The sequence below is a fragment of the Physeter macrocephalus genome, chromosome 16, assembly GCF_002837175.3.
Source record: "Physeter macrocephalus isolate SW-GA chromosome 16, ASM283717v5, whole genome shotgun sequence".
Lineage (NCBI taxonomy): Eukaryota > Metazoa > Chordata > Mammalia > Artiodactyla > Physeteridae > Physeter > Physeter macrocephalus.
The window spans coordinates 10275510-10300753 of NC_041229.1; the positions used below are offsets into that span (position 1 = coordinate 10275510).

Genomic DNA, 25244 nt, shown 5'->3' on the forward strand with positions numbered 1-25244 from the left:
CAGGCTCAGCGGCCATGGCTCACGGGCCCAGCCGCTCCGCGGCATGTGGGATCCTCCCAGACCGGGGCTCGAACCCGGTTCCCCTGCATCTGCAGGCGGACGCGCAACCACTGCGCCACCAGGGAAGCCCCTACATTTTTTAATGGATGAAAAAAATCAAAAGAAGAAGAATATTTTGTGACAGGTGAAAATGACATGAAATTCAAATTTCAGTGCCCATAAATACATAAACTTTTATCAGAACACAGCCACCTCGTTTGTTTACATATTGTCTGTCTGCTTTTGCACTACAAAGGCAAGGCTAAATAGTTGTCACAGAGATGGTGTGGCTGGCAAAACCCGAAATATTTACTCTCCGGCTCTTTACAAAGTTTGCTGACCCTTACTATAGATCAGTATGGCTCCAACTTTAAGGTACATCCCGATCACCTAGGGATTTTATTAACAGCAGATTCTGATTTAGTGGGTTTGGGGTGGAGCTCAGATTCCGCATTTCTAACTAGCTCCTGGGTGGTGCTAAAGCCACTGGTCTGGGTACCACATTTTGTATGACGAGGCTGGGCTCTATTAGACAAATCTGGTTATGCCGTGTACTTGCTCAACATCCTTTGGGGCCGTTCCAGAGCCTTCATATTAACTCAGACCCTTACTACAGTGTGATTCTTGCCCATCTGTCCAGCTTCACTGGCCACAGTGCATCTCGCGCACATACCCAGAAATGCACACCACGTGTGCACACCCATGCCCTCCACTCCCTGATGCTCACCTTTCTCATCCACATACCTACGCACACACTGATCTCTTTGCCTCTAACATCCTCTCCTCTCCCTATCCCTCCACCCTCAACATGTCCAGTTGTTCTTCTTGCCCTTTGGCTCGAGCGGCACCTCCTTGAAAGGCGCCTTCCCAGATTCGCTAAGGCTAAGTGGTCCTTTGGTGCGGTCCCTATTTATACGTCACACTCCTCTTCGCAGCCTGAATCACATGGTGTATGTCACTGATGTCCTTAAAGCAGAAGTCGTCTTGTTTATTCCTAGATGCCCACTGACCAAGCACAGTTCTCAGTATAGGGCAGGGGTATCATGCACATTATTTGAAATCGGACAGATGAATTGCCCAGGATCACCCAGGAAATCAAGTGAAAAGCTGGGACTGGAGCCCACACCTTCAGAATCCTGGTGTGTGTCTTCTTTTCCCTGACCTGCACCTCAGAAACGAATGGAGGAGTTAGTTCCATGGCATTTCAAACAGAGGGAAATTCAGCCTGTCCTCTGAGACACTTGGAGGGTTTGGGAATAGCAGCCCCTTCCCATGGCTGCCACTCTGTGGAGAACAGACAACTTCTGAGCCCAGGGAGCAGCTCCCGAAGACACAGCTTTTGGCCTCTGTACGGCAGGTCCCCGCAGCAGTGCTGGCAGACTCGGCACCCACAGCAGTGAGTCAGTCATCCTGGGACTGCCTCATGCAAAGCACTGATAAGTGGTGAGTGAAAAGGCCTGGGAAAGAGATACAGCCGTCACCACCTTCTCTCTCTCAGGCTGCGGGCATTTTCCCTTTCTCGTTTCTTATGGCTTCTATTTCCTCATTGGCCACCTGGACCCAGAGGAAGATAGGTCAGACAGTCAGATGTAGGCTGAGTGCAGCCACAAGGGAAAGAGCGGTAGCAAGCACGATGCCCTGTCAGCCCAGGTTGGGGCAGGATGGAGGGGACAGTGTGTAGAGGGAGCCATAAACTACCCTGAAATGTGCCCCTACCTGCTCTATACGGCATCTTCCCCACCCCTCCTCCTAAAATCCCTATCATTAAATTCACAGAGGTATTCTCTCCAGAAGGTCACTGACAGTTGCAATAGACTGGATTGAATCATGTCCCCACCCCAACCCTGCAAATTCATATGCTGAATCCCTAGCCTCCAGGGTGATGGTATTTGGAGATAGGGCCTTTGGGAGGGAATTAGGGTCAGATAAGGTCATGAGGGGGAGCACAGATCTGATAGGATTAGTGTCTTTAAAAGAAGAGATAACCAGAAAGCTCACTCTCTTTCTCTCCCCACAAGCACCCACCCAGCAAAGGCCACGTGAAGACACAGGGAGAAGGTGGCCCTCTGCAAGCCAGGAAGAAGGACCTCACCAGAACCCTAAACCTGTTAGACCTTGATCTTGGAATTCTAGCCTCCAAACTGTAAGAAAATAACTGTGTGTAGTTTAAGGCCCGTGGTACTTTCTTTTTTAAAACAATAATTAATTTTTATTGGAGTATAGTTGATTTACAATGTTGTGTTAGTTTCTGTCCAGCAAAGTGAATCAGTTATACATATATCCACTCTTTTTAGATTCTTTTCCCATATAGGTCATTACAAGAGTATTGAGTAGAGTTCCCTGTGCTACACAGTAGGTTCTTATTAGTTATCTATTTTAGACATAGTAGTGTGTATATGTCAATCCCAGTCTCTCAATTTATCCCTCCCCCTGTGGTACTTTCTTTTTTTTTTTTTTTTTTTAATAACTGAAGTCTTTTTTTTTTGTGGGGGTCTGCGTCGGGTCTTCATTGCTGCACGCGGGCTTCTTCTAGTTGTGGTGAGTGGGGGCTACTCTTCGTTGTGGTGCACGGGCTTCTCATTGCAGTGGCTTCTCTTGTTGCGGAGCATAGGCTCTAGACGCGCGGGCTTCATTAGTTGTGGCACGTGGGCTCAGTAGTTGTGGCTCGTGGGCTCTAAAGTGCAGGCTCAGCAGTTGCGGTGTACGGGCTTAGTTGCTCCGCGGCATGTGGGATCTTCCCGGACCAGGGCTCAAACCCATGTCGCCTGTATTGGCAGGTGGATTCTTAACCACTGTGCCACCAGGGAAGTCCCTGTGGTACTTTCTTAAGGCAGCCTGAGCAGACTAAGACAGCAGCCTTCTTTCAGGGGTAAGTTCATCGATTTCAGTTTCCTCCAAGGAACCTTTATTAAGCTCAGGAAGGCAGGGACAAGTCCAGTTTTGTTTGCCATTGTTTCCCTAGCACCCAGCACAGGGCACATGAATAATGAATGTTAATAAAGAAATGAACAAATGAACTGAGTGCCTGCTATGTACTAGGCACCGTGCAAAGTGCTAGGGAAATAGAAAAACCAGGCCACTATCACCCCAAGGAGACATGGTCTAGTCTGGGAGGCTGATGTAAACTAACCATGATGATGTGATAGTTAAAGTGCTCCAACAGAGGCGTGGGTTGGGGCACATCTAATGTGCTGGGGCAGCATACACACACACGCGCGCGCACACACACACACACACACGCACGCGCAGGCACATGCGCACACGCACACACACATATCCTGCTTTGAGATGGGAGTAGAGAGGTAGGTGGAGGAATGAGAAACAGGTAATACAATCTGAGAAAGTTTTTCAAAGGAGAGTATATTTGTAAAAAATGTATACCATTGCACCTAAGAGAAAAATGTACCCAGGAAGAAAACATTTGTTGATTTGTCGATTCATTAACGAATCTGAGCAAGACCCAGCAGTGTTGAAAATGCAGGAATTTGAGTGGTAAGTGGGGGGGGCGGTGGCGGGAGGGAAGAGGCTAGAAAGACAGGCAGCAACAACCAGGCCATTATCACCTCCTGATTGACAGTGATATCCGGAAACACACTAATGCGAAAGAAACAGAAGTCATTTCAATAGTGGAGGAATGCTGGACTGTTGGTATCTCGAAACTTCAAAACGAAATCTTCAAAGGGCTGTTAGGTGAGGTAGAAAGGCATAAGGCTCTGAAGCCAGACTAATTCCGGGGTGTTGCTGCAGTCACTTACAAGTTGGATAAATTTTTTAATTGATCTGTCTCACTTTTCTCATTTGTAAAATGGAAATACTACCTACAAATCCCCTCAGGATTAAGAAAAGAGTAAAACAACACAAAGTAGGTTCACAACAAATGTAAGATCTCACCAGCTGTCTCTATCTAATTAAGAAGCTTCTAATTAAGAAGCTCCAAACACCCTGCAGTAGGAGATGATCCTTTGAAAGCTTGGAGGAAGCATGGCTGCAGCACGAAGTACCTCCTTGTTTGGTGATTATCTGCTGCTTCCGTATCTCCCCCCTTCCTAAACGCAGGGATTCAGACGGTCAGGAATGCATCCTGTGTCTCTGGGGCTCATGGATCTACACGGTGCTTGGCTTATCAGAGGGCCTTGAAACGTCAGAGAACTAAATTGCACAGATGGGCAAAGCGGACGCAGACCATCTTAACCAAAGTCACAAGACAGATGGACAGTGGAGTTAGTTCTAGAACTCTGACCTCGCAGTCCATTGATTTCTTGAGACCACATGGTGCCAGACCAAACAGAACAAAGGCTCTGATCTCATCCAGTGGCGTACGCGCATTCCTTTCCAAATCCCCAGCACGTGGGAACTGCCACCCAGCACGGAGCATCCCATGTCACCATCCTCCCTCTCGGGAGAGGCATCCACACGTTCGCATGGAGAAGCAGATACAACACTCGAAACAGCTCTTAAAACACTTTCCTGCTATGTGGTCTATAAACACAGGAAACGGCAGCTGGCTGGATTGCCGGTAACATTTATTTGCCAGTCAGGGTGCCAGAGCTCTGTGTGTGAGTTTAAAGCTGTGATCCAGGAATGAAAATAAACCAGTAAAGCAGAAACTGAGGTGACCTGACTGTAGCTCTAATGAAAAGGCCCTTGGAGTAGGAAAAACTAGGGTTGGCAACCCAGCTCTGCCACTTAAGTGCATGTTAAATAACCTTCTGAGCTCCCATTTGCTCATCTGTCAATGGGTCTGTTAATAATACTGCATAGGTTTTCAGTGAAGAGTGACTTAGTGTTTGTAAGAAGCTGAGGCTAGTGACTGGTACATAAAATAGGATTAAAAATGGAATCTACCACCATGCTCCTTGGTATTTATCCAAAGCAGTTGAAAACTTATGCCCTCACAGAAACCTGCACACAGATGTTTACAGCAGCTTTAGTCATAATTGCCCAACTCTGGAAGCAACCAAGATGTCTTCGTTAGGTGAATGGATAAATAAACTGTGGTACATCCAGACAATGGAATATTATTCAGTGCTAAAGAGAATCGAGCTATCAAGCCATGAAGACGTGGAGGAACATTAAATACATATTACTAAGCAAAAGAAGCCATCTGAAAAGGCTATGATTCATAGCCTTATCATACAATCATACTGTATGATTCCAACCAGATGACATTTGGGAAAAGGCAAAACTATGGAGACAGTAAAAATGAGTAGTTTCCAGGGCTTGCTGAGGAGGGAGGGATGGATAGGCAGCAGGTAGAGCACAGAGGATTTTTAGGGCAGTGAAAATACTCCGTAGGATACCACAATGATGGATACCTGTCACTACACATTTCTCCAAACCCATAAAACGTTCAACACCAAGAGTGAACCCTAAGGTAAACTATAGGCTTTGGGCAATTATGATGTGTCAGTGTAGGTTCATCAGTTTTAACAAATGTCCCACTCCGGTGAGTGATGTTGATCACGGTGGAGGCTATGCATTGTGGGGGGCAGGGGGTATATGGGAATATTCCTCTCAATTTAACTATGAACCTAAAACTGCTCTAAACAAAGTCTTTTAAGAAAATGGTATTTACCTCTAATACCCTTGAGGACTTAATATAAATTCACTTGACAATATCCAGATCTTTGGAAGAACTAAGGACCCCCAAGTAGAGCTATCCCCTCGCTCCTGTGTGATTCCAAAGCACCATTTACATCTCTCTGTTTCTGGTCATGTGGCCCTTGGATTCCATATCCTTCCCTGAAGAGCTCAGATCCTAGGTGGGCCCAGCCTCACCCCCCGCCAGGGACTTCAGATACGTTCTTGACTCCAACCTAGAATGCTTAAGTCCTTCTGAGGAGGCTGATAAGGAAGCTTGTTTACAATCAACCACAACCAGAGAGAGAAGACACTGCCTCGGAAGGCAGGGCATACTGGGCTCAGGTCCCTGGTTTCCCTGTTTTCCTGGTGAACTTAAATCAGCTCCCCCAGCAACACTAAGCACCCACTGAAGTCCCTAAAATAAGCATCCTCTTTTCACACGACAGCCCTCCGGATTTTAGAGGAGAGATACCTTCCCTCCTTTGCTATCTTATCACGTTATATCAAAGTCATCTGCTTGAGTCAGACTTCCCCAAGAGCTTGGGAGCTCCTTGTGGCCAGGGCTGGGTCTTAATCAACTTTGTAGCCCCAGCACCCAGCACAAGTCCTGGGTGCCCAGCACAAAGGCATTGCTCAGTAAATTTTCGTTGAATTAATAGAACCTACTTTCTGCCCTGCCTCAGCATCTTCTTTATCCCTTCAAGTCTTCTTCAGATTAAGCATATTTAGCCCCACACTACCTGTTTCCCAGGCCAACTCAGAAAAGCAGTGGCAACAATTACGTATAGAACAGAAAAACAACAAGGTCCTACTGTATAGATACAGCACAGGGAACTATACTCAATATCCTGGGATAAACTGTAATGGAAAAGAATATGGAAAAGAATGTATATATGTGTATAACTGAGTCACTTTGCTGTACAGCAGAAATTAACACAACCCGGTAAATCAACTATACTTCGACAAAAAAATAAATTAAAAAAAAAAAAAACAAGAAAAAAGAAAAGCCAGGGCTAGTTCCCTAGACTGCAGTAGAGGGAAAGAAATAAATAAGAAATTAACTGAGATTTCTCCCCTTATCCTCCACATCTTTCTGAGCCTGCTGCCTAGCAAATAGCAACCTTCTTTCTTTACTCAATGTTCCCCAAGAGTCATTCTGTTCAAAAGCCTTCATGGATCACGCACGATACAGGCCATCTTGCTGAAGTGGCTTTACTGGTGCCCGGCCGCTCTTCCTCTGTCCCATGTCCCCACTTGAGTGGCCAGCAGGGCGCGTAGCCGCAGCCCTAATGAGACAACCACACCTGCCGCCTCCCTGCCAAGGCTTGACGGATGAAGTGACACCCAGAGATCTACGGCACCCGAAGCAGCCAGACAGCAAAGGGGTACAGCTGTCTGTTCAGCCGTCTGGTTGTGAGCCTGTGATCTCACATTTAGAGGGAGATAAGAACTTCAAACTCTCCCCTCAATCCTGACGCACAGAGTTGCCACAGGTCTGCGTGAGGTCTGAGGTTCCTACGAGGCTCCTCGTGATGGATCAGTTGATTTTCCAGGCCTACCTACAAGCTGACTCCCACGGGGCCCCCTGCCATCCTCCCCACGCTGCTGATGTGTCAGGGATTTTTCTCGATAAGGAGAGCAGCTCTGTGGACTTGGGAGGCCGGGCAGAAGGCAGGAGAGGTGTGGTTAGGACTTGCATTGAGGAGAAGAGCCACTCCACATTCCTCAGCCAGCCCCCTCAACTCCCTGCCCCTCCCCAGAACCTTACCTAATGGAATGAACCTAGACCCAGGTCGTAAAGATGTTCGGAGCGAACTTGGAAACACACTCTCGCCAAAGCTTTAGATTGCCTTGGGACTTCCCTGGTGGTGCAGTGGTTAGGAATCCGCCTGCCATTGCAGGGGACACAGGTTCGATCCCTGGTCTGGGAAGATCCCACATGCCGTGGAGCACCTAAGCCCGTGCGCCACAACTACTGAGCCTGCGCTCTAGAGCCCGTGAGCCACAACTACTGAGCCCACGTGCCACAACCACTGAAGCCCGCCTGCCTAGAGCCCGTGCTCCACAACAAGAGAAGCCACCACAGTGAGAAGGCCGCGCGCCGCAACGAAGAGTAGTCCCCGCTCGCCGCAACTAGAGAAAGCCCACGCGCAGCAACAAAGACCCAATGCAGCCAAAAATAAATAAATAAAAATTAATTAATTAATTAATTTTTTTAAAAAAAGATTTAGACCGCCTTATTGACTTATACCCGGAGTCTCCTCGTGTGCCCCACACAACACTGTGACTCCAGAGCTGCTGATCTTAACCACCGTAGCTACCATTTACTGTGCACTCTTTTCTATGTATTATCTCATTTAATCATTATAACAATCCCTTGAGGCAGATCTCATTATCCTCATTTAACAGATGAGAAAACTGAGGCTTAGAAGGGTTCAGTAACTTGCTCCAAGTGCAGTAGGAATTTGAACACATGTTGCTTTGACCACTGTGCACTCTATCCGAGGAGCCCTCATCGGGGCCACAGGAATAGGAGCTGCCTGTTTCTACTGTGGAGGCTCAATCTGCAGCAGCTGGTGGAGGCTGGGAGAGGTGGTCGGCAGGGAGTCTACTAACTCCTGAGAACAATCCTGTCTTCTCATAGTTTGGAGCTGAGATGAGTAGTATGTACACACACACACACACACACACACACACACACACACACACACACACACACACACACGCTTTCAGAAAGGACGATAACATCATTGCAACTCCAGATCACACCTCTACACAGCCAACCACATTGCTGTTACTTGGGGCCCAATAACAGACCAAACCAACGGGAAAGGCAGGCGGCCCTTGTGACCCCAGTTCTGTGTAATCTAGGGACTTCACATTGTTTCCTTGGACCTCAAGTTTCCTTCTGCAATTCATCAAACTTTACTAAACACCAGCTATGTGCCAATACTGTGGGTGCTGGTTAAGAACTCACACTGAGTCAGACTGCCTGGAGTCTTCATCTTTGGTTCCACCACTTACTAGTTGTGTGGTCTTGCGCAACTTAAAAAAAAAAAATCTCTGTGCCTCAGTTTTCTCATCTGTAAAATTGGGATCATAATAGTTGCCATCTCATAGGGCTGTTATGAGGAATAAACAAAAGAATCCACAGGTAATGTGTTTAAAATGTTGTCTGTACACAGTAGGCACTCAGCAAAAGTTAGCTATGGATATTTGGTGCTTGGGTTGGGATGGTGAAGGTGATGAGACAACAAATGAGGAGTGAACAATCAGAAATGCAGATGCGAAGAGCCGAGTAGACCTCTATTCTGTGAGAAATATCGTGAACTAAGGAGACAGGCCAAGTGCTTACACATGCACATGCCATGGTAGACAGAAGAATGGCCCCCAAAGATGCCCATGTCCTAATCCCCAGAACCTATGAATCTGTTACCTTACATGGCAAAAAGGACTTCAGAGATGTGATTAAGCCAAGGATCTTGAGTGGGAGAGATGTAGTCATAAGGGTCTTGGTAAGGGAAAGAGGGAGGGAGGAGAAGCAGACAGATGGGAGATGTGATGACTGAAGCAGGAGCTGGAGAGATGTATTTTGAAGATGGAGGAAGGGGCCACCAGCCAAGGAATGCGGGAGGACTCGGGAAGCTGGAGACGTCAGGGAACAGGTTCTCTCCGAGAGCCTCCAGAAAGAACCCATCTCTATGGACATCTTGATTTTAGCCCATACTGCCCATTTTGGACTTCTGATCTCCAAACTTTCAGAGAATAAATTTGTGTTGTTTTAAGCCACTGAACTTGTTAAAGCAGCAATGGGAAACTACTATGCATGCCTCTGGTCACATGTGCTGTATTTCACAAAAGCCACTTTCTAAGTCCTTATGACTCACGTCCCTACTTCCCAAAAAAGGTGAAGTGAAAACTTAAGCTTCCAGAGGAAGCATTCACTTTGACGGAACAGGCCCCTCCAAGGGCTCCTCGTGTCCCCCACTGTGACAGAATTAGCTTCTCTGGAAGCACGGAGCTTGGTTAGGGAAGATTAGAACAACCTGCCAGAAGTCACACAAAACCAACAGGTCACAGACTTTCTGGAAAAGCCTCTAAGTACCAGAACCCAATCACTGATGACAAATAGTAGTATCACTTTACATGCGCCTGACTTCTTGTGGGTTTTATTACATTTATATACATTGCCTTATTTCGATTCATCCAACCTATAAAAATAACCTGTTCAAAAACTACACCCTCAGAAAGTGACAGATCCAGAATTTGAACCAGGTCTTTTGTCTCTAAAACCAATTTTCTTTCCCCCAAAGAAGAATACCCCTCATGGGTGGGTCACTGAGACAACTACGGATCCCCTCCAACAACTACTCTACTCCGGGTGTGATACTGCCTCGCCCTCCCCCCACCCTACTTCTCAAAAGTAACCATTCCCACGGGCCTATCCACAAATTACCTTCATCTTCTATGGGCTGCAATGCAAACAATGGCAGGCAGGAGGGGAGCAAAAAGGAAAGAAAAACACCAAGACAATATAAGAAAGGGCTAATCCAGACAACAGACCAGTCCATTCTTCCAGAAAACACAGCCGAAACTTTGTGAGAAATCTATTTCTTGGAGGCGGAGCCTGGACTCAGGGAAGGAGTCTGATATAGAAAAAGGGAATGTGGTTTTGGGACCGAGAGTCAGGGGGCCTCAAACTCTGCTTCTGTCCCAGGCTAGTTATTGGTCTTGAAAAAGTCACTTCACTTGCTCATCTCACTGGACATTCTGTAAAAAGTGGGAGTTGGACTAGATAAGCTCTACTAGCAATTTCAGCTTAAGACACTTCTGAGATTCTACCTCTGCAGGTTTTTTCCAAGTAGGAATACTCTGTTTCAGAAGAGGTACCTGAGTCATTCTCAACCTAGGGCAGGCACTTTTTTTGAGCTTCTCTACTCTGAAGCAAAACGTATCTGCTGTCACACATGGCTCTCAAGGCAGGAACAAGTGATTGCTATTATGCAACTAAATACTAGGAACTGCCTAGGTTATGAATAATGACTAACATTTTTTGAGCACCTGTGTCTATCTGCATCTTTCACAAAGGACATTGTTCTTCTTCACATCCTTTGGCAACTCATGAAGAACTGTCACTCACCAAATCACCTAAATTTAAAACGATATATTCTGTGTTTGCATTTCAAGGTCTACCAACTCTTAGAAATTCAATTCCCACAAACATACAACCTACCATGTAAAATACAATTTCCCCTTTTGTGGAGTAAATGTACTTTCTCCAACCTTGATTCAGGTACCCCCCCCCCATGCCCCATTCAAGGTCTTCTGCTTGTTTCCTTCTCCATCTTCTTTCCTCTATCATCTCCTTCCAAATCACCCATCATCCATTCAGATTCCACACCTCCCCACTCATCTCCAGCTTGTTGGAGAGTACAGACAGACCCAAGCGTGCAGAACAACTTGCAAGGACTTGGAAGACTGGAGAAAACCTTCCCTCAGGGACACAGAGAATGGTCCAGACCCTGAAAACCAGTCACCTCCTGAATCTCGATGTCTTATAGACATCGAGCATAGACCTCCAACATTCCTTGAGATAAGCTATTCCTGATGGAGGTGGTGGTAGTGGCAGGGGCTTACCAGAGAGAGGAAATGATAGGAAATGAGCTTAGCACATGGCACGTTGAGATTTCAGCTTCCTGAGATATAAAAGAGGAGGAACTGAGACGGTTTCTCAATGCTTTTTATCCACAGCACTTAATGCATTGACTGGCACACAGCAAGGATGGGGAAAGATTTATTGAATAAAAAAATGAATGAAGGGTCACACCAGCAAGGATAATCAGGTGACCTCAGCCTGGTTTCCAATGAGAACAAGTTCAGGTGTGATATGGATGGGCTGGGGGTTGGTAGTGAGGTAGGGATGGAAGGGGGAAGGTAAAATCTCTAAGTGGAACTTAGCACTGGGGGAATTCTAAAGAGCAGATGTTTCTTACATCAGATTCCTGATCATCTGTCTATTCAGTCAGATCTGTCAGCAGTCTCAGTTTCAGAGAGCAGATCCTAGCTCTGTGTGGAAAGAGCTGGCAAGGAGCTAGGCAGGATCTCAGGGTCCTGGTCCTCTGGAGTCTGGGGAAGCTGAAGGGAACTACCAGAAACCCTAAAGAGAAGCTTTGGAATCATCCTCTGAGAACATCTCATTCACAACCAACTGCAGTCACATCCAAGGATTTTACTCACTTTGGAAAACACAAAGGGAAAGGAACATTTTGTTGACCGGCATCTTTGATGTGAAATTCTCTTCTTCCCTGTTTTCTTCGAGGACATCTCTCATTTTGTTTTTTCCTGTTTCTCAAACCATTTCTCTTAGCCTCCTTCACCTGTTCTTTTTCCTCTACCCACCAGCTGGTCCCCCAGAACGCTACCCTTGGGAGTTGGCTTCTTTCCTTTTCTTTACACTCTGCCTGGTTTGTTACACCTACTCCCAAGCCTTCTATTACCATAAGTACCCAAATTGATATTTCTAGCCCTAACCACTCTGAGCTCCAGATCCCCATTTCCAACTGCATCTGTACCTTTGTGTCTATAGCACCTAAAACATGTCTCAAACCAGATTTGTTGCCTCATCCTCTAAATCACCCTATCTTCTGTATGTTCTATCTCAGTTCATAATATCTCCACCATTCTAGCTTCCCAAGCTGGAAATCCTGAGCTACCTTTATGCTCCCCTACCCTTCACACCCCACAGATTATAAATCCTGTCAATTTAGTTTCAAAAACCTCTCTAGTATCTGGCTCTTGGGTATTTTAACCCAAGTCCTATTTATCTTTCACCTGGACTATTACAACCACCTTCTAACTGGCTTCCATGCCTAGTTTTTCTCTGCTCCATTCCCCTTTATTTATGTATATTTTAATTTTTTTTGGCTGTGTTGGGTCTTCGTTTCTGTGCGAGGGCTTTTTCTCTAGTTGCGGCGAGCGGGGGCCACTCTTCATCGCGGTGCACGGGCCTCTCACTATCGCGGCCTCTCTTGTTGCGGAGCACAGGCTCCAGACGCGCAGGCTCGGTAGTTGTGGCTCACGGGCCCAGTTGCTCCACGGCATGTGGGATCTTCCCAGACCAGGGCTCGAACCCGTGTCCCCTGCATTGGCAGGCAGATTCTCAACCACTGCGCCACCAGGGAAGCCCTCCATTCCCCTTTATACTGACTTCTCTGCCTTATAATGTTATTTCCCATAACCTCCAGGAAACAGTCTGGCCCTAATTTCTCCACTCTCATCTCTCACTACTCCTTTTGTCTCCTTCCCACCAGTCTCCAGCCCCCATGTGCCTTATGCTCTGAATTTCATGCTGTTCTCTCTGACTTAGAATGCTCTTCCCTCTTCTATACCTAGAGAATCTTTATTCATTCTTTAAGTTCTGCCTTAATTGTCACCTCCTCTGCTTTCCTCAACCTTCTCAAGTTACAGTAATTGTTTTCTCGGTGGTCCCACAGAGCTTTTTTTCAAACCTCTACTATGGCACTAATTGTATTATTAAATCATGTTTATGGTTTATATGCCTTTCTCTCTCGAGGAAGGCTGAGCTCCTGGAAAAGAAAGACAATTTTCTTTGCATCCCTAACACGTTCCTGGCATACAGTAGGCAACTCAGTAAATGTCCACTGGAAGAATGAATAAAATAATGTCAGATCTAAAGTTAGGCCCAACTATGGGCCAACTGTTTCCTTTGGTAGACAAAATTTTTCCTTTTCTTTCTAAGCTAGATAGTATCAAGTTACTCATTTAGTTGGGGGGAAGGGTGGTGGTGAGATGATTCAAGAAACCCAAATTGAAATTAAAATCTGCCTCCATCTTCATTTGCAGTGTGATATTAAATCATTTGAACTGTCTACTGATCTCCCTACCTCTCAAACTGTAGAAGAGTACCGCTCCCTTCTTATTTGCCCTTTAAATTTACTTCAGGGCCCCTCTGTCTGGTTGTATCACCTCCTCCTCTTCTCACTTAGATACTGCATCTATCTCTTGCATCACACTTAATCATAACATGACATTTAATCATAACTTTCTATTTCCACACTAGATTATCAGTCCCCTGAGGGCAAGGATTACATCTAATTACCTTTGCACTCCCAACTCGTCTTATAATAGGTCATAATAGTTGCCCATAAGTACGCCGGGAAATGTCTGTATGTTTTTCTTAAAAAATGGCATTACCCAGGGAACTTTTCATGGAGATAAAACATATACAATTTTTTTTTCTTGTCTTGTTTCTCAAAGATTTCAATTGTCAAGATACGTTTTAAGAGGCCCCAAAGAGATAGATAACTGTGCAGAATTGGCTGAAGACCTTGGACAAAGCACTTCATAGGTGATGGAGGGAAGATCCTCTCTACCTTGCTTACTGCACAAAGTGAAGCTTCATAAGGCTTGAAGGGGAAGAGATGGAAGAGAGAGGATAATAGAGAGAAAGGGAGCGGGGAGGGGAAGGAGAAGAAAGCAAAGAGAAGGGAGGCCAGTTGTACTGTGGTTGAACTAGTTCTCCAGGGTGGGTAAAATCTGATTAGGCAAAAAGAGGAGAAAGGCATGCAGGCAATTCAAGGACAGGTTGATTAAGAAAGGAGACAGCAGATGCTGCGGGTTCAGAAATCCAGCAGCCCCGTGTGGTTCTACATGTGGTTGTCTGTGTTTAAAGAGACTGTACACAAAAGCAGCCATTCGAGGCAGGTTTCTTTCCTTCTCTCTCCCTGCTTCCTGCCCAAGATAAGAGAATAAACAGAGAGCCGATGCGCACAGTAAATATTTCTGAATGGGGCACCATCAACACGGAAGTAGGATTCTAAACAATCCTGCTACCTGATTCATACAGAAGGCTTATCCAGCAAAACCTGAAAAGAAATCTGAAACATTTGGCCGCCTCTGGCCATCTGTGCTGTCAGCTTCCTCTTGGCGTGCTCCGGACTGCTGTGAACTGCGATGGTGGTGTTTCTGGTGTTTCTCTCAGCTTCCCACTGTGTGTGGCAATAGCTGGTCCTGGTGGAGTTCACCGCCACCGTTGCTTTAGGTACAGGAATGTTTATTCTTCCACTGGGGCAACTGAACACAATGGGAGTTGTTACACAAACAGCTGGTAATTCTGTAGAAGGGGAGATGTCCCTTTAATTAAAAAGGTGCCAAGGAGAGGGAGGGAGACGCAAGAGGGAAGAGATATGGGAACATATGTATATGTATAACTGATTCACTTTGTTGTAAAGGAGAAACTAACACACTATTGTAAAACAGTTATACTCCAATAAAGATGTTAAAAAAAAAAGAAAGGTGCCAAGGAGCAATTTCTTTCCCCCAGGGGCTGGGCTCAGGGCACTAACTTCCTCTCTCATTTAACCAGCATTGTGGTTGTATTTTGCAACGGAGCACATTATACCAGTTTGAAAATTATACTAATGCATACTAGTTAGACGACTCCCCACCGCTGTAACTACCCCATATTTTTCTTCCTTTCCATTCATTTTTTCTTTAGAATATCAATAGTCCTGAAGAGTTTTTTTAAAGGGAGAAGAATTTGACCATATAGCACTGGGGAAAATAAAACAAAACAAACCAGAGAAGCCAAACATTCCAGAACAGAAAAGCACACAAGGCAGTGAAAACATCCTTGCGTTGAACATAAACTCTGTCCATGTCACCCCCGAGTCACCAGAACTGGGATCGGAGAGGTGGTTGACCTCAACCCCTTTTACAGGTGGGAACACTGAGGCCCAGGGAAGGAAACGGATGTATATGAGTCCAAACAGCCACCAAGTGAGAGCAGAGTGAAAGCCCAAGGCGGGTTCTGAAAGAAAGGTACACGGAGTTTGCTTTCATTGTGCATTACCCCTGGGCCACCTGCGGGGTGAGGGCCGAACCCAGAGCCTGGCAACTATCTGTAGAGCATTATTCACCCAGGCTGAGAAAAGGCACACCGGCTCCTCAGAGAGTCACTGTGGAGGATCTGCAGCCAGCCAGAGCCAGTGGCTGCCTTCAGAGTGCCAGGTGGCAGAACTTGACATTCATCTATTCCTGCACAGAATTTAATAGGGTGCTGTGCACACAGTAGGAGCTCAGACAATTGCTGGATGTTCATCTGAGGCACTTCACCATAAGCCTCATCCTCTTAAGCAGCAGGTGGCAAAAAGAACATGACAGCGAAGTCACCGGCAAAACAGGATGTTAGCGAGAGGACCAACAAGGACGGACATCACCTACATAGCCTGAGCTCTTGACAGAAGGTCCAGAGGACACAGGCTGCTGCTACATCTATCCCTCCATCTTCCAGGGAAGAGAAAACTCAGAGATCCTCCTGTTAAGTCTCTGGGAAAATCCCCAGTGGCACCTAGAGAACTTCCCAATGAAGAAGACATGGGCTTCAGCCCTGAGGGGGCCACAGCCACCTCATTCTCCCAACAGCAACTCTGTCCTGCCTGGGACCCTGCCCATCACATGCAGGAGCCATTCTTCAGTGCGCTTTATGTTTTTCTCTCCAGGGCTGCAGTCTGATTCCATTTGAGATGAATCAGAAGACAACCATATGGCACTCCTTCAAATCTCCAGCCTGGCCATTTATTACAGTCAGCGGTTTGGGTGGCCCTGCTCTGCTCCGGGGGCCCCGCTTCCGCTCGGCCGGCAACCCCGGGGCAGTTTGCGGGGACAAGATGCTGAGGAAGGAGGCTATCGGCCTCTACTCCCCGGCCACAGCTCAGTGAGGAGCAGAGATATAAAAGTGGGGGACAACCGGGAACCCCGAGACAAAGGGAGTCATGCGGAATGAAATCACCGCTGGAGCGGCAGTCACGCCTCCCTCCTCGCTGAGGGATTACAGGCGTTCCCCAACTGTTTTCTGCACCCTTAACCCTCACAAGGATCCATGGAGCTACATACTATTATCGTTGTGGACGAAGAATGTCACCTGCCATTTCAGTAAACAAAGGATGCTGCAGCCAACAAGCCAGCAGCCACTGCAGCCGTCCCCAACTGTGCCCCCTGAGGGTACTCAGGATGGAGAAAAGCAGGATCCTGGCCCCAGACAGCTGAGCTGCGTATCAAAGGAATGATGTCAGTGAGCCCAGACTCTTGGCATCTTCCCCTACATAGAAAAGCGCTAAACTCGTTAACTTAAGATGTCTGGTTTTCTTTAATTAATAGTCATCTTTTGATGTTCTGACCACCTGGTTTTTACTGCAAAACTCCTATATCCCCTGGGTCCTCCCCCCCCCTCTTATGAGCCGCCCCCCACGGCCCATATCCCCTGGGTCCTCCCCCACCTCTTGAGAGCCGTCCCCCAGAGCTATCTGAGAGGCTGCCTCTCGGGCTTGAGTGCTCAGCAAGTCCCCCGAACTAAACATAATCCTCAACTTCTAGGGTGGGCATTTTTTTTCAGTCAACATTATCAACAGTGTACAGACAGGTGAACTGAGGCTCAGGGGGTTCAGCAACGTGCCCAAGGTCAGCAGCTGGGAAGAGGCAGGGCCGACAGCTGCCACGGTGAGACGTCTGCGTATCAGGCAGAGGGTGGGTCTCTTCAGTTCGTGCCTGCCCTAGAAGACGGACACACCGTCACATACATCCACGCCAGCTGCCCGCCTGGACGAGGGTGGCGCTGAGCTCCGCCTCCACCGTGAGCAGGAGCAGAGCCGGTGGGAGACACAGGGCTCCCTCGGTTTGTTGCCTCTCTGAAAAGCCAAGCCCTTCGCTCTGAGCATTCTTGTCCACTCAGTGAAAAGCAGTTAGAGTTTGAGGCCGCCCAGGGCGGGGTAGTGACAAAAACCACAGGACAGAGTCATGAGGCAGGATGCTCTTCACTCTCTGGGGCACTTAATTTGAACCTGTTTTCTCATGAAATTATGAAGGTCTGAAACTCAACGGTGATTAGGTACATGAATCCGCTTTGTAATCTCTAAAGTGATCTAAAAATCTAAGGTAGTATTAGGGCATAACAGGAAATTTTCACAGATGCTGTGTGCGAGGGGTTATAATCACCTTATTAGCCCATCCAAATACATCAAGGTCTACTCAGCAATAAAAGGAGACAAACTACTGTTACATGCGACATGGATGAGCCTCATAAATATCAGGAAAGAAGCCAGGCAGGCACAGAGTAGGCATTGTATGATTCCGCTCGTATGCAAATCGAGAAAATGTGAACTAATCTCTGGTGACACAAAGTGGGTCGGTAGTTGCCCAGGGATAGGGGTGGAGAAGGAACTGACTGCAAGAGGGCAAAAGGAAACTTACAGGAGCGAAGGACACGTGCTGTCTTGCAGAGGTGATGCCACAGGTATATTTATTTGTCAAAACTCATCAATCTTTAAATAGGTTTAGCTTATTGTACATAAATTATACCTCAGTAAAGTGAAAAATGAATGTACGCCAAGGTCTTTCCTTTGGAGCCAGGTCCTCTGGGTAGCCTGGAAAGTTCACTGGATTTGCAGTTCTAGACCACCGCTGTCATGGCAACATGGCCTCACACAGGGCACGTCCCTGAAGTCCTCCGAGACTTAAGTCTCCTAATCTTTAAAACGAGGCTTTTCTCAGGACTTCCCAGGACTTTTTCAGGTCCAGTGGTTAAGAATCCACCTCCAATGCAGGGGACATAGGTTGGATCCCTGGTTGGGGAACTAAGATCCCACATGCCGCAGAGCAACTAAGCCCACACGCCACAACTACTGAGCTCACGCACCTCAACTACAGAGCCCGCGTGCTGCAACTAAGACCCGACACAGCCAAAAATAAATTAAATAAATAAATATTTTAAAAACAAATAAATAAAGCGAGGCTTTTCTCAAGATCAAGAGGGATATTTAGGGCACGTGAGAGCAACTTTTCACCCACAAAATAACACACACGTGTAAGGGGGGAGTGCTGTGTGGGTGAATGGCCATGACGGGTGGAGTAGAGACTTGCTTGCACCATCCACCTCTAAGATGCCCTCACTCCACGTGGGCTTCGGTTGGTCTCCTCTTTCTGCCCAAGGCCCCTAGGAAAGCAGCCGCAGCACCCACCCAGAATCAGCCACGATTCCGAGATGCTGAGCTGACCAGGTACTTTCAGGGGATCCAGTGTCCACCAGCAGGTAAGCTGGAGAAGGCCAGAGAAACTGGATGCTTGAATTCACGGGCTCTGCAAGATGCCTCTCAACTCCTTGTGTTGCCCGCTCGGAGCTGCTTTTATCTTTGGGCAGTGATGCATAGCTAACGCTGACTGTCCAAAGCAAAGTCAAAGGCACTTCGTCCAGCTCCTTCCTTCCGCCAGTGTCCTGCTCTTTAGCTGGGCATTGTTCAAACACCAACAACCTAACAGCACATGTAAATCCTTGCGGGAGATTTACCATCACGATCTCACCTCCTTCCTTTTCTTTTCATCCAACACCGTAATACCATAATCCTATCTACCTTGGGTCCAGATTATATTTCTAACTTAGTTCTAAGTCCCTTCCTGCCCCTCAGCTCATTCGGTCTTCACAAAGCCTCGTGAGTGACACGGCACAGAAGCTGAACAGGATATTGAGGAAAGGGGTTCAACAGAAGACCTAAATGCTTCAAGTGTCAGTCAGAAGCTGGGCTACGACTCAGGGCATCAGACCCCGGCCAGAGGGTCCTTTTGTAAAATTCTACTTCTCAATCATTAGAGAACATTCGAGAGCTATGTGCTGTAGACAAAGTATTAGCCATAGGCAGTCTCGAACGAATGGAACCAAAACAAAAGGCCAGGGTTGTGTCAGTGGGGCCTCCTCAAATTCAGTTGCTGGGTGGCTGCTCCCAGAGTTCCAGTGGCAGAGAAGCCTCCGCTGCCCCCCAAAACCACAGAGGCAAGTAAGAGAGCAAGTAGGGAACACAAAGCAACAAGCCAAGGGGGTAAGGTTGGGGGGGATAAATTGGGAGACTGGGATTGACATATACACACTACTATATATAAACCGGATAACTAACAGAGGCCTGCTGTGTGGCACGGGGAACTCTACTCGGTGCTCTGTGATGGCCGATGTGGGAGGGGAATCTTCAAGGGGGGGGGTGGACATATCAATATGTGTATTATGGCTGATTCGCTTTGCTGTACACCTCAGGCTGGCACAACGTTGTAAATCAACTATACTCCAATAAAAATTTTTTTTAAAAAAGGCAACACTCCGTCAGAGTTCACCCTGCCTTTTTGGGTGATCCGTTCAGGCCCTTCCCGGCCCCAGGCCTTTCCCAGCCCACACACTCTTCCTTTTCCTTACAACCAACCTCACTTCAGTCTTGACAAAGCTGGGCCTTTATTTTTAGAACTTTAGGGAAAAGGAAGAGCTAATGGGCATAGAAAGAAAAAGGAAGGGATAGGCCATTTTGGCCCCTTGAAAGCTTCCTTCCTGAGGCCCTAACACCTCCTTGACTTGTGCTTGCGTGTGTGCACGTGTGCACACGCACACACACACGCACACACACGCACACACACACACACGATATAAACGGCCACTTTTCAAACCTTCTCCACGTGGCTGCTGTTCTTCTACAGCAGCACCTAAGTTGGACCAAAGGTCATAGGGTTGGATGGAAAAAACCTAGCACGGCTCCAGGGGCATAATGAGCTAGAGGAACATACCCCAACTCCTCTAGGTAGCTGTCAAGCACTTAATAAGCATGCACTAATTAATCCTGTTCCCCTCAGAGGGAGCCAGCCAGGCCCTGAGGGCTTGACTGACTTATCCAAGACCAGAGCACGGCACAGGCTGCATGGGACCTGGGCCTTGCTGGCATCGGAGCTCTCTACGGTCCACCCAGAGCCCAGTGGAAGGGCCCTTCTTGCTGCTGCACAAGATCAGACGCAGTTACACCCAGAAGGGAAACCAGAGCTGCCAGCCCTGGTTACCACCATGCCCTCCAAAGGGCTGTGTTCCAGACCTCGGTCTCATTCCTTCTTGAAGCATTACAGCCTGGTCTTCCTGAATCCAGGAAACCATCACTGCTCTCTCCCACTTTCCATTTCATCACGCTCCTTCCTCCAGGCTTAAAACCTAAGAAAGAGGCTTCTCAGAAGCGGAGCCCAGTGCCTTTGCTCTCTTTCTTCACAACTCTCCAAAATGAAGTTAAAAGTCTGCTCTCTGCACAGATGTAGGACACAAACCTATGGACACCAAGGAGGGAAAGCGGCGGGGGGTGGGGGAGGGGTGGTGGTGTGATGAATTGGGAGATTGGGATTGACAAAAGGGCTGTGTTCCAGACCTCGGTCTCATTCCTTCTTGAAGCATTACAGCCTGGTCTTCCTGAATCCAGGAAACCATCACTGCTCTCTCCCACTTTCCATTTCATCACGCTCCTTCCTCCAGGCTTAAAACCTAAGAAAGAGGCTTCTCAGAAGCGGAGCCCAGTGCCTTTGCTCTCTTTCTTCACAACTCTCCAAAATGAAGTTAAAAGTCTGCTCTCTGCACAGATGTAGGACACAAACCTATGGACACCAAGGAGGGAAAGCGGCGGGGGGTGGGGGGGGGGTGGTGGTGTGATGAATTGGGAGATTGGGATTGACATGTATACACTGATGTGTATAAAATGGATGACTAATAAGTACCTGCTGTATAAAAAATAAATAAAATTAAATTAAAAAAAAAAAAAAGTCTGCTCTCTGGAATCTCAGATGGCCCTGGGGAGAAGTCCCTCTTCTTACTGACCTGATTAAGTTATTAAGAGGAAGGCTGACCACATCCGCCTCTCTGGGCTGAAGAAGAGATGCCAGCCCAGGTAGGGAATAGACTAGATCAGATGACCGCCAAGGGGTCTGACGCTCCAAGACAGAGAATTTGAGGAGACAGAACAGCAAGCCTACCCCCTCCCCAGGATGTCTCATCATGACCCACTCTGTCACCTTTCCAGTAAAGAGAGGCAGTGCTACTAATAATAGTAGCTGTGATAGGCTGAAAAGGGGCTCCTCCCAAAATATTCATGCCCTAATTCCTGGAACCTGTGAACATTACCTTATGGCTAAAAAAAGGGTTTTGTGAATGAGATTAAGTTAAGGATCTTGAGATGGGGAGATTATCCTGAATTATCTGGGGAGGCCCTAAATGCAATCACAGTGTCTTCATAGGAAAGAGGCAGAGGGAGATTTGACACAGGAAGAAAAGAAGGCAAGGGCTTCCCTGGTGGCGCAGTGGTTGAGAGTCCACCTGCCGATGCAGGAGACACAGGTTCGTGCCCCGGTCCGGGAAGATCCCACACGCCGTGGAGTGGCTGGGCCCGTGAGCCATGGCCGCTGAGCCTGCGCGTCCGGAGCCTGTGCTCCACGACGGGAGAGGCCACAACAGTGAGAGGCCCGCGTACCGCAAAAAAAAAAATTAAATTAAATTAAAAGTATTAAAAAAAAAAAAGAAAAGAAGGCAAGGCAACCACAGCAGCAGAGATTGGAGGGATGCTGCCACAAGCCAAAGAATGCCAGCAGACACCAGCAGCCGGAAGAGGCAAGGAACAGATTCTCCCTTAGAACCTCCAGAGGGGGTAGAGCCCTGCCAGCACCTTGATTTCAGCCCAGTGATACTGATTTAGGGTTTCTGGCCTTCAGAACTGTGAGAGAATAAATTTCTGTGTTTTTAAACCACCGGGAATGGGGTAATTTGTTACAACAGAAACTAATACAGTAGCTAACACTTGAAGATCACCCACTGTGTGCCAGGCACTGCTCTAAGTGTTTTACTCACATTAACTCATTACACCCTGGCCCTGGACTTGAGGCCTGAGCTGAGCCAACACATGCCTGAGTTTGAATCCCAGGTTCACTGCTCACTGTTGTGACCCTGAGCAAGTTATGCAACCTCTCTAAACCTCTGTTCCCCAGTTCATAAAATGGGCATATAATTACCTTTGTCACTGGGCTGCTGGGAGGATAAAATGGATAATAAATGTGAAGTGCTTAGAACAATATATAGTAAGTACTCAGTAAATGCTAGTCATTATGAGATCTCAGGGATTGAACAAGCCAAAATTAAACCATCATCCTAATGTTTCAGGACGTAGACAAGGCCTCTTGGACCTAGTACAGGAAAGAAGATGTCCTGTTAAAGCCACCTCGAAGAGCAAACACCACAGTCTGCAGAATTCAGTTAAGTATTTCTTCCCTTAATTAAGCAATTTAGGTCCTTAACGCTAGCCTCATTTCAGAAAAGGCAAATGCCTGGGGCTGTGCTAATTCTGCAGCCTTGCCCCACAGACTTCTGGCCCCTACCTGCCCCTTCTTAAGGACAGCTATGCACATCCATCACACGAAGAACGTGACTTGCAGCTTCCACAGCTGGCACACCCCTGCAGAGCCCACCACATCTTCTCCCTGTAACTCTGGCGTCAGCAACTGGAAGTTAGTAGGAGGCAGAAATGTCAGTCCATTTTATGGCCTTCCAAGGCCACTCCGACCTGTCCCAGCAGGCTGGGTGGAAGGATAAAATCAGGGATCAGCTTTGATCAAGAGATTACAGCCAAGTTAATAGTAAAAAATAAAGGTTTGCCCAGAGGCCAAGTAAGGGAGACCTAGCATTATCACCTGAAAAAAGGGAGAAGAAAACGAGCTTTCGTCAAGTTGGCCCTTTCTGATAAAGTTTGCCCAACTCCCTGTTCAGGTGATGTCATTCAAAGAAGCAGCGCCCTACAAGGATCCCAGGCCTTGTGTCCCAGCCTAAGAAATCTGCATGTGAGGAATTAACCGAGGGAGAAGGGCCTGGCCGCCCGGCCTTGTCCTCTTCCCAGGCAGCGTTCCAGCCCCACGGCCTTGGGCGGCCCGCCTCCGAAGACTCCTGCTGCCGCTGCCGCCTTGTGCTGGCGACCAGGCCTCTTCCCAGCAAGCTGCTGGGGCAGCCACCTGCGCGCTCTCTGCGCTTCCCTGCCCCACCCTCCCGGAGGAGGAAGGATGAGGGAGGGATGCTCTCCCTCCTCACTCTCGGGCACCCCCAGATTCCTGCGCTGCCTCACCGCTGACGAGAACCCAGGTCCCCCGGGGGAAGTGCTTCCCCTTCTCATTCCATCCTCCCCATCAATGAACACGAGGCAATCCCCACGCTCCCGCACCTCCTGCTCCGAGGGAGACAGAACCCGAGAGCGAATGCGGAGCCTGAAGCCGCAGCGGTGGGAGCGCCGGCCCCCCTGCCCCGCCGTGCCTTGCCCTTTCCCAGCCATCAGAGGATCCCAAGCCAGCCCGGCGTTCCGGATCGAGAGGGTGCCCGAATCCTCGGTGGGGCCCCGCCTCCCCGGGGGCTCAGCGCTGGAGACCGTACCCGGGACTCGAACCCTGTGCCCTCGCCCTTAGGCATCCCACGCCCATAGGCACGCCTCACCGTAGGCATCGCCAGCAAGCCCGCAGCCCAGCGCTCGGGCGCGGCGCCCTCCCCTGCACCCCCGCCAGGAGGAACCGAGTCCCGGGCCGCCCGCGCGCCCAGCCTACCCCCAACAGGTCGTGGGCAGCGGGGAACGCGCCGCCCGCCGGGCAGGCGCCCGGAGGCGAGCCGGAGCGAAGCCGAGGGCCGGTCGCTTGGGGCGGGAGGGGTCGCCCGGGCGGCGAGCCCGGCCACTTACGCGCGGGCTCTGGGGAACCCCATGGACAGGAGCACGTCCAGCGCCGATCCATGCTTGATGGTGCCGGGGCGCTGCTGGCGGTTCCTCCGCGGGGTGACTTTGCTGTACAGCTCCTCTCTCGCAGCCATGCCGAGCGGGCTGGGGTGGCCGTACTGAGCCATGCTCAGCGGCCAGCCATCGCCCGGGAAGGCGCCCGAGCCGGAGGGTCCCGGAGGGCGGAGGGCTGGCCCGGAGCCGGGGCGGGGGCTCGGGGACCCGGTGCCGGGAGGGAGGCGGCGGCGGCGGCGGCGCTCGGAGCTTCCCCGGTGTCGAGACTCTGACGCTTCCTGGTGAGGCCACCGGAGCCAGAACGGCCCGCCGCGAGCGGCTTCTCCCCGACCGGCCGTCAGCCCCTCGGGCCCCGGGTGCTCCCTGCACGGCGCCCGCAGCAGCCCTCTCTCCTCCGCCCCTTTCCTTCTCCGCTCCCAGCAGTCCGGGAATTTGCAATGAGTAATTTTTGAATGGATCAAAAAGGAAAAGGAGCCTTGTGGGCCGGCCCTTCCTCGCCTGTACCCGGTCCCCGCCCCTCTCTTAAAGCGGCAGCGCAGCCCGCGGCTGCTCCCGCAAGCTGTGGAGTCCAGGTTGTCTGAGCGGAGGATTCGAACCAGCGCGGGCTGCCTGTGTACGTTGGTTCCGGAGAGTCACTCCCAGCGCTCCAGCTTCTCCATGGCTTCCATCAAGGGCCAGCTGGGCCTCAAGACACCAGATCAACCCATTTCAAGTTTCCTGGTTCTAGATGGGGTTTTATTTAATGGAAATTGGGCGAACTGATGGATGACATTAATGGACCAGAAGGCCAAGCCATGAGGCCCAGATAAAAGGTTTTGCATCCCAAAGGCCCTGCAAAACCCAGAGGATTGGGTTACGGCTACTGGAGACCAAGTTCCCATCAGCTGGCTAAGAGGCCACACTGAAGACCTTCTGTGTTCTCCGTGACCTCCGTGGCCTAGATGGTGACTTCAGGGCAAAGGGTGGAACCTGGGGCTCTCGGCCTAGGAGGGGAGAGGAAGGGAGAGAAAGGAC

At 48.8% G+C, this 25244-nt stretch overlaps 1 protein-coding gene across 2 annotated transcripts in view; it reads right to left on the reverse strand.

Moving 5' to 3' along the window:
• Nucleotides 1-24662, reverse strand: part of UBASH3B (ubiquitin associated and SH3 domain containing B) — a 144995-nt gene extending 120333 nt beyond the window's left edge. Inside the window, exon 1 of one of the 2 annotated variants that reach the window (XM_007128970.4) lies at nucleotides 24183-24662. In XM_007128970.4, coding sequence (XP_007129032.1) covers nucleotides 24183-24343 — 161 coding nt within the window. In that variant the 5' untranslated portion in view covers nucleotides 24344-24662. The remainder of the gene's footprint in view (nucleotides 1-24182) is intronic. The other variant, XM_007128971.4, reaches the window with a different exon arrangement.
• Nucleotides 24663-25244: the final 582 nt, after the last annotated feature.